Source organism: Hirundo rustica, chromosome 4 (genome assembly GCF_015227805.2).
Source record: "Hirundo rustica isolate bHirRus1 chromosome 4, bHirRus1.pri.v3, whole genome shotgun sequence".
In the NCBI taxonomy this organism is placed as follows: Eukaryota; Metazoa; Chordata; class Aves; order Passeriformes; family Hirundinidae; genus Hirundo; species Hirundo rustica.
Window position 1 is genome coordinate 37,009,614 of NC_053453.1, and position 15,013 is coordinate 37,024,626.

The 15,013-nt window shown below is 39.0% G+C and overlaps 1 protein-coding gene across 1 annotated transcript in view; it reads left to right on the plus strand.

Moving 5' to 3' along the window:
* The window catches only part of TRHDE (thyrotropin releasing hormone degrading enzyme), a 201,484-nt gene that overhangs the window by 33,414 nt on the left and 153,057 nt on the right, over positions 1 to 15,013 (plus strand). The window contains exon 3 of the mRNA XM_040062731.1: positions 6,857 to 6,983. Within this exon, the coding sequence (XP_039918665.1) occupies positions 6,857 to 6,983 (127 nt within the window). The remainder of the gene's footprint in view (positions 1 to 6,856; positions 6,984 to 15,013) is intronic.

Here is a 15,013-nt window from a genome sequence, read left to right on the forward strand (position 1 = left end):
GGGGGCATCTAGACATTAGCAAAACAGGTATATATGCCAGTTTTGGAACATTAGCCATGTTTGCTTGGAGAGATGCTGTAATAGCAGGAAGCTAAATGAGAGCAAGGCTCAAGTCTCTTTTGGTTCCACGTGACTATCTGATATGACAGAATTCAGGAGTGGGAAAGGCTCTCCATTCATGTGGGTGCCTTTGGGAGTGGTTTTGTGTGGTGAGATGGTTGGCAGTATCTGTGAGATCAGATGGTGTCATCCAAGGGTTAGGATTATATATGCCTTTTCTCCCCTTGTCAGCCTCTAAGCTGACCTTGTACTGGATTTTGTGACAGAGATATAGCAATGGTTGCCACTGTGTAAATCCTGCATCGGGCTGTTTTTGAGATTCAGAGAGCCATCTGCTTTACAGCACATGAGACAGAAACGTGAGATCCAGTCCTGCTTCTCATGATCTGTCAGTGGCTATAACTAAAGCAGAGCCTTTATTTAAAGAACTTTTTTTTTTTTTTTTTTTTTTTTTTTTTTTTTTTTTTTTTTTTTTTTTCCTTGCTGTGCAACTGACTGATAAGGGCTGCTTGAGTGGTGATCTGAAAACATGAAATAGACACATGGCAGATGCTGTTGGTCAAGGTTCCCTTAGTAGAAGTGTCCCTAGCCCAGAATCTGGACTAGCAGTGATCCTCTACAGATCACTGTAACAATCTGCAGGATAGATTTAGACTAACATTTACAATGTCTCCAGAATGTTTGAAAGCCCCTGTAGTTAACAGGAGTCATTCAGATGAAGTCAGCGATGTTGTTTAGGCCTTTAGAGCCTGATGATCCATCTGCTTTTACAAGCCTTTCCTTGCTAAAACAGAGGTCCACTTTATTTCCTTGGTGCTGGATTTTTCATCCAGTGAGCTATGATTCCCCCCAGGGCATAGGGGAAGACAGTGATGGCAATTGCAGTGGTCTTAAAATATGGAAAATATGGCTGAACATTTAAAGAAAAGATGCCTTGCAGAATGAATGCAGACTATTATAGAGGGTTATTGTGATCAGTAAACTTTACTATAAATAAAAAAATACAAATGTCTTGATATGAAGCAAGATGATGTTCCCCTAAAAACATAACACCACTACAAGAACAAAGGTTTCAAAGGGGCTACACACATGAAATAGAAGATGACATAGAGAATAATGTCTTCAAAAGCAGGCTTCAAATGTAGAAGTGCATATTTAATTCTAAAGTAAGAGGTGGGCTCTGGTGTATGGCATGCTTCAGGCATGTAAACTTCTTACTGTAATATCCTAATTTCTGCCTGGTTGTCAGGTTCCTTAATTCCCTGGGAAATCACGTTGGCTTGTGGCAAAGGTTTTTAGTATCTTCTAGTGCCAGAAGAAGAACATTGTGCATTTCTCTCTGGTCTTCCTTTATCTTTAGTCAATTTCTGTGGGGGACAAGGTTGGACCACAGTCCTTTTGCAATTAGACTTGTGTAAATAATGGATTTTTCCTTTTCATTGCTGTGATCAAAATGCGGAATCTATTGCATATTCTTCCTACCTGCAGAACTGTACAAACCCTTTGGTTTGACCCAAAGTATTTCACATATGTGAAAAAAGTACTGCAGGTTTTTCCTTACCATTTTTCATCAGTTTAATCCTCTTATCCTTTTCACTTTCATTTTAATTAAAAAAAAAAAAAAAAAAAGGAGTGATTTTTAACATTTCAAAATAAAACAGTTCTATTTCTTTTGAAACTGTCTCTGGTTTTTATGTGGTGAAATTACCACTAGTCTTTGGTACAATGGAAACAATTTCAATTAACATACTATTCTCTAGAAATTAAGGTGTGTGTTGCTGTCTAGAGATGTACTTGTCAGAATTTTACCCATTCTACCTTGTACATAGTTACTGATTCACATTTTTTTAAGCTCTCGGAAGTAACAAGACTAGAAAAAGCTCTCTTTTCTTTTCAAGCTTGCTAGGTTTCTTTTTGATGGATAATTTTTACCTGCTGTAGATAGGAAGATTTTCTCATGCTCTGTATGTAATAACCTGACTTCAGTTAGATGAGGTTTGTTTTATGTATGTTGCACATTTGTTAGCATATATCATGACTTTCTGTGGGAAGCCGTTCTTATTTTACCACCACATTTATCTATTCTGGCAACCTGGTATTATAAGTATTTTTAAAATTTCTTTGACTTATTTTATGTAGATAATGCTGAAATACTTAAGACAGACTAGAGAAAATGTTGCAATATTTACAACTTGTTTGTAAAAGTATGCTGTTTTACACGGCAAATACTTTTGACTAACTACAGAGGAATAGGTTGTTTATCACTTATAACAAATACATGGAATGTACCATGCACTTTTCAGGAGTGTTTTAGTATTTTCCTGATAGTGCTGCCAAAATAATTCTAAGAACTTGAGTTACTAATACTTTAAAAATAATCCTTCACAATGATTTTTTTTGGAAATGTTATCTTAGTGTGGCTGAGTATTGAGTTTATTTGAAGTTCTTAGGAAACTACTGAGGGCCTCTGGAAGGCAAACAAGGGGAAACAACTCACATTTTTGCCCACTTTAGAAAAGAATGAGAAAATACATGTTGCAGAGATTTCATTTAGAATGTCTGATAACTTTCAGAGTTACTAACAAGTATCTTATAAAGAGGAGATTTGGGTTGTAGGGCTGCAGGCACAAACGTAGTTGCTCAAACTTGTGATAGGAAGGGGATGGTCAGTTTGGTTCCATTTGAGGGAGAAATGAGAGGGCTGGGTTTTTCTTCTTTGTAGTCAGAACTCCTATTGAAAAATGGCTAGTGGTTGCAAATGTATATGTAAAGGAGCTAAGACACACCCCCCCCCCCCCCCCCCCGAATTTAGGTTAACTGTGTGAACTTTGTTATATTCATAGGTATTATTACAGTATCATTATGAATATGATTCCTTGTTGTGGTTCTTTAGAGAGACCCAGACGACCGCCGATGGCAAAAGGAAGGAGCCTGCCCTTTGTCCGGGGAGGGGGAAATTACAGCTTTATTTTGTCCAGAGCTAGTTTTAGCTCCTTTCCTGTCCTCACCGGTGCCGGAGAGAGTCTGGCCCCACCTGTCCCAGGGCTTTTTCCCAGGGTGGACGGGCCCAGAGGCAGGGACAAGCCACTGCCCAATCAGGGATAAGGTGGGAGTGGAACAGAGCTGGGTTACATTCCAGTGGGGGAGATGGGCGCGGCCGAGCAGGGACAAATCATGTGATACAGTTTCCAAGGGGAACAGGGGAAACATTACAAATCAAATACAATGCAATATAAACCCAATTAATGCATCACAACAATTCCTCCTAAGATTTTTCTGATATTTTTCACAGAGGTACGCAGGGAACTATACTGTATCAGAACACCAGCAATATGCTATTAATATAACTGTTGTCCAAACAGAACCTACCTTATTATTTCCAAGATGTGGAAGGTGCTTGGTGCAGGTTGTTAAGTGGTCACAAGGATGAATGCCTGCTTTGAATTCCCTCCCTGCCTCTGCCACCAGAGTTGCTATGGGATGCCAAGTAAATCACATAAACTTACAGTCTCATTTAGTCATTTATCATGTATTACTAATTTTGTGAATGCTCAAACTAAGGCACTTGTGGCCAAAACTTCTGTAAAGTGTTCACCACTGCAGTAAGATATAATGGGAACAGTGCTGTATGTGCAGTAAAACTGTTAAATAGACTTGATATTGAGAGAGGTCAAGATAGGCACCCAGAATTACTCTGTCTCTAGTCTGCTGTTTATCAGTCTAACCTAATCTTGCAAAGATTATGAAGAAGAGCATTAATAATTGCAGGGCAGTAGGTGCCATTGTGGTGAGTGATGAATTACGCACTTACACCAGAAACCTGTTAGTCTTTTGTAGGAGAACATGTAGTGCTTTTAGTTATACATTTAGGCCTGACCCTGCAGAAGACTGTTTTTTCTCTTATTTAAATTACTGTAAAATCACAGTACAGTAGTCCAACAAAATTCTCAGTACAGTAGTCCAACAAAATTCTCAGTACAGTAGTCCAACAGCCTGTGGGAAAGTATATAATGACTGGGCATTATTGTTCAGTCCAGTGCAGTTTTAATGTAACACTACCTATCTGCCTTTTGAAATGAAAATAGTAAACAAAGCAAATTATTCTAAACACATCTCATGTCTTAATTGTCATTCTGTTTTATTTATTTAACTTTCTCTTTGGAGCAGAGTATTAAAACTTTATTACTTTTGACTGAGTATCTTCTTATAAACTAGGGAAATCCTATAGTCTTCATTTGATGGATTTGGAAGTAAGATATGGTCAAAATAAGCCCATACACATTAGGAAAATATCAGTGTGTAAAAGTTAGGGGTTTCAGTTTCAAACTTATGGGTCCCAGCCTTTAGGCTGAACTCTAGACCAAGCTCCTCACATTGTGAATGGCACCACACAATATGCCATCCAAAGCAGCTATCCAGGTAGGCAGAGTGTGACAGACTGTCCCCTACGGTAGCCTTCTGCCAACCAAAAGGGCATTTCTGAGGCTGGGGTGGGTCTGTGATGGTGTGTCTAAGGTTCTCCATACATTTCATGCTCAGTGGTCGCTGGATGAAAAACAGAAGCAAGACCCAGTGTTCGAAGACGGTTGACTGCTTTGACACTATCTGTTGCCTCAAAGCCCCTGAGAGACCTGGGCAGAGGCATGGGTAGTTTCTGCACTGTGTTCCAGCTTAGGGGGTGACCTGGGGTGAGCCGTGGAGGTTTGGCAGTCCAGAGCTGTTCTGGGCAGGCAGACAGCCACATGGGGAAACGTTATGGGCAAAACAGAACTACATTCAGCATTAGGCAGGAGACAAATGAGAGTCTGCAGCATTGCAGCTTTTGTGCCTTGGCTCCATCTCAGATACCATTAAATGCCTTTTCTTTATTTGCCAGGAGACATTCATTGTAATGCAATAAGTTGAACCTTGATTTTTTTTTTCTATCTGCTTATTATTTTCTTCCCTTCCATTGTCCTCTTTCTTATTATGGACAGATTTGGCCACTGTCAAATTGGATGATTTTTTGCATACTTGGTTGACTGACTCTTTTTTCCCCTAATTTGCTGATACAGTCAGCTGTGCCAGTAAAGCAATTATGCAAAATTGTGTATAAAGGTTTAATGATACAAAACAGTGTTCATCACAAATCTAATTGTGATTCTTAACATCCTTCCATAAACTCTGCAGTTAATACCTACTTTGTTAAAACCTGTATTTAGTTTAGTAGATAAGGGAACATTTAATGTACCTGTCACTGTTAACTTTGAAAGGAAGCAATAAATAAAAATAGTGATTTGAATGAGTTCAGATAACGATCTGTGTGCTTCCAGGTAGTGATTATAAGAAGTCTGCTTTATTACATATCTCGTCAGGTTACCTGTTTTATATTATGAATGATAACTATGTATGGTTGATTGTGCTCTGTGTCTAATACAACACAAAAATTAAATACAAAGATGGACATTGTAATGAAGCAAATTATATGACTCCATACTGAAACCCAAGCGACAGTCGGTTAAAAGAGAATTGACAGGTACACTGTTCTTAGGCTTGCTATCTGGTTTTCACTTGGATAGCTGAACTGGTTTAGGAAAAGAGCAGTAAAGCAATACTTGGTAATACTTTCACTGAAGCCAAAAATCACATTGGCTTTTCTTAATCCAGATTAGAACATTTAGAAACATCCCAAAGCTGGTATTTCTCCTTCATCTTTGCACTGGTATTTTCTGATTTCTGCACTGCCGCTTTCCTTGGAACCCTGGCTAGGATTTAATCCTACCACAGAAAGTACTGAAGAGTCAGATATTATTATTAGGATTGACATTTAGTAGAGTCTCATTTACGTCAGGTCATTATGTACTGCAGAGTGAGACCTGCCCCAGTCACTGGAGACAAAGCACACTCTACTTCCATCAGACAGGGTACGAGGAGGGAGAACAAAAAGCGGTTCTCCTTTCTGTCCTCTTCTTGGCTAGCAGTTCTAGGCTCTATGTCATCTTTGCATGAAGGAAGCGCTACAGACTATAAGGGCAAATAAGAGGTAACAACCCAGCAGTGCTTTCTGCTACCTCCCTAATCAGGGTCACACTTGGATGCTGAATTATGAAGGTGAGTTCTGTTCACTTGGTTCACTCCAGGTATTGAAATGTGTAGCAGTGTTATACTGAACAGACAGACCAGTCTATGGCTTACATAAACAGCTTTAATTTACTGCTTTCTGAAAACAGAGGCCTGAAGCAGTCATGGCGGTTTCAGGGATGTTAATTGTTTGTGTACATGAATGAGTTTAGAAATGGTCATTTTTGCAGTCTTCCCATAGCTCATTGAGGGTAACAGTGTCGCTGCCGGAGAAAAGAAGAGAATTTTTTTTTTTTTCTTCACAGTCTACTGATATTTTCAGGACTTGATATAATGTGCCTTTAACAAACCATGAACTTCTCTCCCACTGAGTCACTGCATCCTGCCTACATTCAGTGTAGGCAGAGAACCATTATAACTAATCCACTCTTCCATCATATCTCTAGCAAACACATGTATTTTCTTTGAATATTTATTTTGATACAAGGAGTGCAAGTTTTTTATTTAGCAGTACAAATAAGAGGAGATTGTGACTTCTGAACTCTGTAACTTTAATTGTGGTAGTTCTGGTTTTCAACTATGAAATGATTTGACAAATGTATGACAATCGTATTTGGCTTTAAGGGAATAATCCTGCCACCTCATAGCAACCTTAGAGTAATTCATCCACCTCTGCAGGTAGGATAAGTTTAAAAGGCAGATGCTGAAATTGGACTTTTGCTTTGTTTTTTAACAGGTACGGTTATATGCAAGGCCTGATGCAATCCGAAGAGGATCAGGGGACTATGCTCTAAATATTACAAGAAGACTCATTGAGTTTTATGAAGATTATTTTAAAGTGCCCTATTCCCTGCCAAAATTAGGTAAGATTTCCCAAAGAAAGTGAAGTTAACCCAGAAATGAGAGATTAAGCCAGTTATTTTAAAGGGTTGTAATGTATGGGATTTCAAGTTAAATGTTTGGGTTAATTTAGGAAGATCAGTAAATAAGAAATTTTTCCTTGTGGAGGAAGGGAAGCCAAACTATACTTTCTCCAACCTGGAACTGAAAGGAGCAGGAAGCGGTCAGTATTTACATTTATTAGACAACGTGTAGAGAACCTGAGACCTTTCACTGATAAGTGGGCTGGGTTGTTCTTTGTTTTTTTGGTGTTGTCTGTTTTGGTCCTTATTCCTATGAGATAGCCACTGGAAGATGTTTATTCTGTAATACTTGTACCTTGGTGCCTCAGCCTTAAATGGGGAGCAAAAGTGAAAATATTTATGGAAACTGGCAACCTGTAGCAGTGCAAGACTGTGGGCTTATTTTTTCTTTTTTGTTTTTTATGGCTCATTTGGCTTATTAATGATGATTAGTAGACAAGATTAATGTCTTGCTTATTGAAAAAATTGCTGTGAATTTGTTTTACTGTGACCTAAATGTAAACCCCATAAATTTCTAGTATTTTTTAAAAATAGTTTCTTCTCATCCTCCCTTTCACCACAATCAGTTGGTCTCCTACTCATTTAAATACTTTCCACAGTATTATTACGCACTCCCTCCTTTGGAGCATGTTTGGTAAAGATTCCAAAAAGCCTATTGCTCAGCAGCAGGAAGAGAGCATGTATTTGATCAGAAGTGTTAGAGTTGGAACCACAGGTGATCCTCCCAGGAAGTCAGGGTTTATTTCATTAAATCCCTTGCCTGCTGAGTAGGTTTATTGGACTTACAGCTAATGGTATAGGGGATAGATAATGTAATTGATGTTTCTAGATGAGGGTATTTTTATTTATGAATATTTTTATTTATTTATTTATGAATATTTTTATAAGTATGCTGTGGCATTTATTTCTTGGTGTCTTTTAATAACAGGTTACAGTCAGTGTTCTCCTACAGAAATATGCAGATGGACAAGTGTATGGCATATTTAAGTATACACAAACTTTCCGTGTATATGTTCATATATGTTTTCAAGTGTGTTGATAATGTTTTGTAAAGGAAGTTCTAGGCTTACAGGGGTCAAAAATTTAGAGGGAAAAAAAAAAAAATCAAGAACTTGTTGAATAGAAAAGATGGACATAGAACGGTTTCGGTTGAAAGGGATCTTAAAGATCATCTAAACATCCAAACATCATTACTACAGGTAGCTTATTGAGAATGCCCAAGCTGGCAGCAGTGGTAGTAACTGTACCTGCTTCAGAGTATCTTGAAACATTTTAACATATGGCCATTAAACCCAACATGGTATATCCATTGTCATTGTGCTGTGACATATCTTTTAAAAAAATCTCATTTTAAGTGAATATATTAGTTTGGATCTTTTTGGAATAGAATGGGAGGAATAATCACAAGTAAAACTATTTTTTCATCAAATATTTCCAGGAAAATTGTTAGTAGGAAATACTGCCTGAAGACTTTAGCCATTCAGTAGTGATACTATGAAACGAATTATTATCGAGAACATTTTTTTATAATATAGTAAGGTTGAATTTATTTAACATAAATATAGGATTAAAATTTTCTAAACTCAGTGATGTAAATATTTTTAAAAATTTTATTTGCATATTAATACAGGTATATTTGTTCCAATTCATCCAAACACTGATTGCTGTGTTTAAGTATATGCTGGTCTTTAACCTGAAAGAACACTGAATTTTTATTTTTGTTTTAAATTTGAAAAAAAATTCAAAGGTTAGAACGTTAGGGACAGTAGTCTGATGGGTGAATAGAAGGACTAAAAATGGTAGTACTGTAATCTGTCCATGAGAGATTTTGCGGTAGTATTGAAGAATTTCCCAAATGAAAAGACAAAACAGCATTAGCGACAGCAATGGAAAAAGCATGTGCATCAGGTAGATGTGTTGATACTGAAAATGCACCTCTGCTCTCCAAAAGCTTAGGACTCACCTAATTTACTGCTGTCAGCACTGAGAAGGATTGAGTACTTTATTAAGGTTTTAAGAAAATTGAGCATGTTTTCTTCGGTGGGGCATTTCAGAAGTTTTTGATTTCACTTCTAAATGTGAAAGTGGGAGTGAAAAATGAAGAATGCACTTTGGAAATCTTTTTAATGTCAACAGTTCCATAGAAAATGTGTTTCAAACATAGAGTTTTTTTTTAAAAAAAATGTTTCATGTACTTTTCCGTTCTAACAATAAGAAACTTAACAGAATGTAATTATTTTGGTTAAAAGCACAATTTATGTTTACAAAATAATTTTGCTGAAATACAAATACTGACCAGTTGACTGTAGGTGCTGTACCAGCTATTGAGTGAGACATTTTTAATGTCAGTGGTGTCCATGGGGCTGTCTGTGTGTGTTAGAGTTGGAACTACAGGTGATTCTCCATGGACAAGGGACCTGCCACCCTTGGCAAAGCACTTTGTCATCTATTTGGTCATCCATTTGAACTCTCTATATGGTAGGAGTATCTGAGGACATACAAACTCTTTAGATGTGTTGCTGTATCAGAAAGATCTGTGTTCATTTCTTCACTTCTGAGTCACTGAGGTCCACTTCCAAGTAATTTGAAACTAGTGCTCCTTACTTGAATTTATAGTACATCAGCCAGAGTTCTCTACAGGAAACAATTCCTCCTGTTGCTCTAGACTATGTGACGTTATGATTATGACCAGGCTTTCGTGCTGTGCTTCCAGGCAATCAGATGGCTGTGGCTAAGATTTTTTTACATCTTACATAGTCTGTACTGCCTTCTGAATGCACTGGAGAGGTAGATTTGTTTTCCAATTGATGTGAATTCTGGAAATGAATGTGAATTGGGAATTTCTCTAACTGGAATAAAGAATTTTCACAGTTAAAAGTTCTACTTAGCATTTAGGTCTCTGCTTTTTTTTCATATGTCATACCCTGAACTGGAAGGTGGTTGTGTAAGGTGTCAAACCAATAATTTTTATATGAATTTCATTTATAAAAAATAGATCATGTATTTTAAAAAAACACTGTTTTTTTTTTCTAAAACTATAATACTATCATTGTGTAAACATTAGTTGAAGTGATGGGTAGATAAACTACTGAATTTTATTTAATCTAAAAAGATATGCAGAAGGGTTTTTAATTATATTCCTATGGCTAGTGAATACAAAATATTTCTGTATTTGTATCACATGATTATTTTTAATCCAGTTTGCACTACACAAAAAACTGCTTTGTATGCATGGAGCTTTTTCATATGAGGGTCTTTGAGACTGGAGAAGTCTTGAATTTTTCCCTCTGAAGCCTTGACCAGTTGCTGTTTTGAAGTGCATAGAAACTTGAAAAGGAAAAAACAAACAGAAAAACCACCTTTAAAGAGAGGCTTCAAAGGTCGGATTAAAAGTCACACTAAGGGGAGTGAAAAGGTAATCAAGCCCTCTTGCCATGTCTACAGCTGTGATTCTTCAGTTGTAAATGGTTTGAGGTGGAGGGGGATGACTGGCTTTTCCAACCAAGACTCCATGGCGTGTGGGGTCACATGAGAGTGGAGTAGAGTGACAGAATCTTCTCCCTCACTCTGCTGGGTCACACTGCTTTTGATACAGCCCAGATTGGCTCATGTCCAGTCTCTGCTCCACCAACACCCCTAAAGGAAATATATTTTCAGACTTCTTGAAGTCCTTTTCTGTAGATTTGCTGTATAATAAACTTCGGAGTTTCATCTGGTATATTTTATGTGGTTGTTGTTTGGTGGGTTTTTTTTCCTTTACAGATATGGTTGGGGGTACTAATTACCTGCCTCATGCAAAATTTTTATGGTTTTATTTTCATTCTGCTTCGTAAAACAAGAAGAAGGACTTAGACAATGCCTTAAATTCTCCATATTGCCCCATATATATTACAATATACTAAAACCTTAAATTCTAAGTTTTTTAGCCAGTGAGATCACACAATACTATTCAAACTACACACCCACAACCCCAGTGTTACCACTCAATTTCGGAAGCCTGTTCCATGGCCTGAGATCAAATGCAGTACTTGCTTGAGGGTCAGTGCCTTTTCGCACAGAAAGCCTGAAATTCTCATCCTCCGGGGTTCCAACACCTGATCTCTCTTTGTTGCATTAGTGTTGCAAGTCTGATATTGTTTGCAGGAGATGGGAAAAGTTACGTATAGGAATAAAGTAGCCTTATATAGAATAAAGATGAATGGGCCCTGGTGGAAATAATCCCCATCTGAATGGAATATTTTCATTATGTTGTGATTTCCCTTCCTTCTTAACTGTGACATGAATAGAATCCATAGCTCTCAGATAAGGAAAGTGTTCAGACAGGAGTATTACTGAATTGCCAGTAGCAATTCAGTTAGCCCATAGTAAAAAGAAGGTGATCTAGTCTGATAGTGTCCCCATTGGCTAAATCAAATAATTAAAAAAACAAAAAAAACCCCAAAAAACAAAAAACAAAACAAAACAAAAACCCAAAAAACAAACAAACAAACAAAAAAAAACAAACAAAAAAAAGGAAGACAAACACCTGAGAGTGATGCTGTTATGAGAGGGTAATAGGATGTGGGATTGTGGGAGATTCCCTGGAAATATCAGGGCTGGTTTTGAGCCAGGAGAATCCTTTATTTGAATGTAAATAGATTTTTCCCAAGCTGCTCTTCAGTGTGTCATTTGAGCAGCTAGTACCAGTATAGAAGTGGGTGCACTGAATTTCAGCAGTGTCTATTCTTAGTTTTCTACCTTGTGAAAAACACAGATGCCTTCAGAAAATGATGCATTTTATCATGAGTTAGGAGAAATAAATCTTAGCCAAGAAGGTACCAGTAAAGGTAGCTCTTTTGACTAGAAAGAGAGGAAGCTAATCTGGATAGTTTACATTTGATCTCTCATTTTTAGATGGATAAAAGACAAGGTGAATACTTCCCTAAGATTTATAAAGTGGGGTAAAATCTTTGACAGACACAGAAACCCCGTACAAATTATGGGAACCAGCAGAAAACTTCTGTGAACTTCTACCTGGTATGAGATAGTTAAATGCCTAAAAGCACATTAATGCAAAATACTTTTTACATAGCTGTACTGAAGTAGTTTTCATTATAGTTCCTTTCACTTGCCTGAGCAGCGCTTTTGTACCTGATTGACCATGTCCAGCTTTTGAACTAATTTTATTTTTAAGAGAGGCTACAGAATTTTAATAACCTGTTAGATTAGAGTTGAGAGGGTTCATCAGATAATGACCAGCAGCTGAGACCTTTTATACCAGCAACTGGAGGTTTTTTTAAAGGAGCATGTGTAGGAAAAGCTTAGGCCTTTGGTCAGCAATGAACTTTGTGTTTGTATAGGCATTATAAACAGTAGCTTTTATTATAGGATAGGGTCTATATGCGATTAGGATACTTTGAGAGTTACTTTCTGTGCATAGTGTGACACTATGAAAGTTAGTGTGCAAAGCTTAGAGATACATGGCAGAAAAACAAATACAAAAGGCTTTGGAAAAAAGATAAATGATATTACTGAAGATAATGTGGTAGATATAGATGGTGCTCAAGAAAAGGGGTGTATGAATCCTTGGGCAGTATGTAGGAAGATTGGTCTGTTGCCCAACGTGGGGCATCGTCAGGGTGCAAAAGGATCTGGAAAAAACAATCTTTGATATCAATAATTGCCAAATTCCAGTTTTGGGGGAGCATCACTGGGGATTGCATCCCTGGTTGGAGAGAACCCATGTCCTCAATGACATTATTAATTTGATGGAGATCGTGGAGGAGCCGCCACTTGCCTTTGTTTGCCTTTTTTGTAACAAAGACTGGGGAATTCCACGGAGACGTGGTTTCCACAATGTGGCCTTTAGCTAGCTGTTCGTCCACTAACTCCTGAAGCGCCTTCAGTTTTTCTTTACTGAGTGGCCACTGCTCTACCCAGACTGGTGAATCAGTTTTCTAATTGAGTTTCTGGGTAGGGCAATCTTCAGTGGCCACAGCCTGAAAACGGAGGGGGCATCTGGAATGCCAATTGTGATCCCCCACTGGGCCATCAGGTCTCTCCCCAACAAGGGGTCTGAATAATCTAAAACAAATGGATGGAGTGTAGCTAATTGTCCATTTGGCCCTTTAATTTGCACAACACTTTTTGTTTGTTTTGCCCATTTCATTCCCCCTATACCTTCTACTGCCTGGCCACATTTTGCAGTTCCCAATGTGAGGGCCACATCCTTTCTGGTACAATTGTTACATCCGTGCCTGTGTCCAAAACCCCTTTGAGGTTTACTACCTCCCCACTGTGACAGACCTCACACCCTATTATGAGTTTGTCCCTCCCAGTAACTCATGTGGGTCAAACATCAAAGTGTTTGCTCATTGTGCTGTTTTTTTCAGGGAATGGGTCAGGTGCTGGAATTGCCTGAGCTCTTACCTGCCCCTTAGGCAGAAACAAAGGTGGGCGAACACAGCGCAGCCAGAGAACTGGTTGTTTAGGGTTTGATGAGATGAGACCTGGAAGGATCTTGATCTCTCTTGGTGTGTACTTGGTGTCCCCAAGGATGACATACTTACTGCCAACATGTTGCCAGGAGCCTAGCACTTGTAGATCCGCTGAACCTAAATGCCAGTCTGTGTCACTTAGGTGCAAGGACTCTGTCAGTTGCAACCTAAAAGGCTTTTGGAGACATTCAGTGGTTAGACAGGGTCTGCTCAAATCATGATCTGAAAGGGTCATATTTGGTGACTTCTGCTGAAAGGTAGAACTGGTTATAGCAGGATTATTTAATTTAACATTTGCATTTTCTAATTTTTTCTCCTCCCCCCCCTCAGATTTGCCCTATTTATATCAGCACGCTGGGCAAGTAAGCACTGACATTTTAGTTTTTTGAAAAATTCCCTTTGAACCCTTGAGACCTCCCACGCCCATTGTCCCGAAAGTCCAGAAATTACTTCTTTAAAGGGCATTGAGATGCCCAATGCCCAGCCTGATCACACAGGAGACAGGTCGTTCTTCTCTTGGGTGGTGGCTGTGGCACAGACGCAGGGGGCATGGCGTCTGCTGTGGCAGCTCTTTGCGGTGGTCTGAATACATCTCTGGAACTGTGGTTTAGGTGAGCTGTCATGAAGGGAACCTTGTTGGTACACACATGGAGCATGACATCTAAGGTTGGCACTGGTTCCAAGGACAAGCTGAGGATGGCTGCCTTGCACTGTTCGTTTGCATTGGTCAGTGCCATCTCCTCCAGGACCTGTTCCTGGACTCCTTCATTCTTAACCTGTAACTTGATAGCTCGGGTTAATTGCTCCACAAATGTTACAAAAGGTTCTGATGGAAGCTGCTTTATTTTACTTTAAGGTTGGAAGGACCCATTGGGCTGGATTGAAAAGAATGCTTTGATGCTCAGCATCTTTAATGTGCTCTAAAATGGCTAAAGGAATTTCCTGAGCTTGCTTGAGTGCTGCGACCCATTCACCATCACCACACAGATGTTCTAATCGAATTGGCAAATTATTATTATCAACAGCCGTTTCAGGATTTTGCCAAAGCTCTGGAAGTAAATCTCTTAATATTTTTTTCCATGTGGAGTCCCAAAGCCTAAACTGTGTGGACGAAAGGAGGGCAGAAAAAAGCTGCCAGAGGTCAAAGGGAACGATAGGATTCCCTGCTGAATTTGCTTTTAAAAGGCTGTGAAAGTATTCACTTTCGCGTCCAAATTTGGCCTGATCTTTGCACAAATCCTGAATCGCTTGTTGGGGGAAGGGGTCCCAATTACTGTGGAGAGCACCCCCACTTTTTGACTGTCAGTATGTGACAGGAGTGGCAGAAAAGCCGGGATCACTTCCTGCTTCTGAGTTCCCGGCTCCACCCCCCCCACCCCCACCCCCCCCTTCTGGGGCATGGGAATCGGGACTGTGGGCAGGGAAACCATGGGAACCAAGGGGCAGGGAGGGGCTGGAGGCTTGAGTCACACAGGGAAGAGTCGGAGGGCGGAG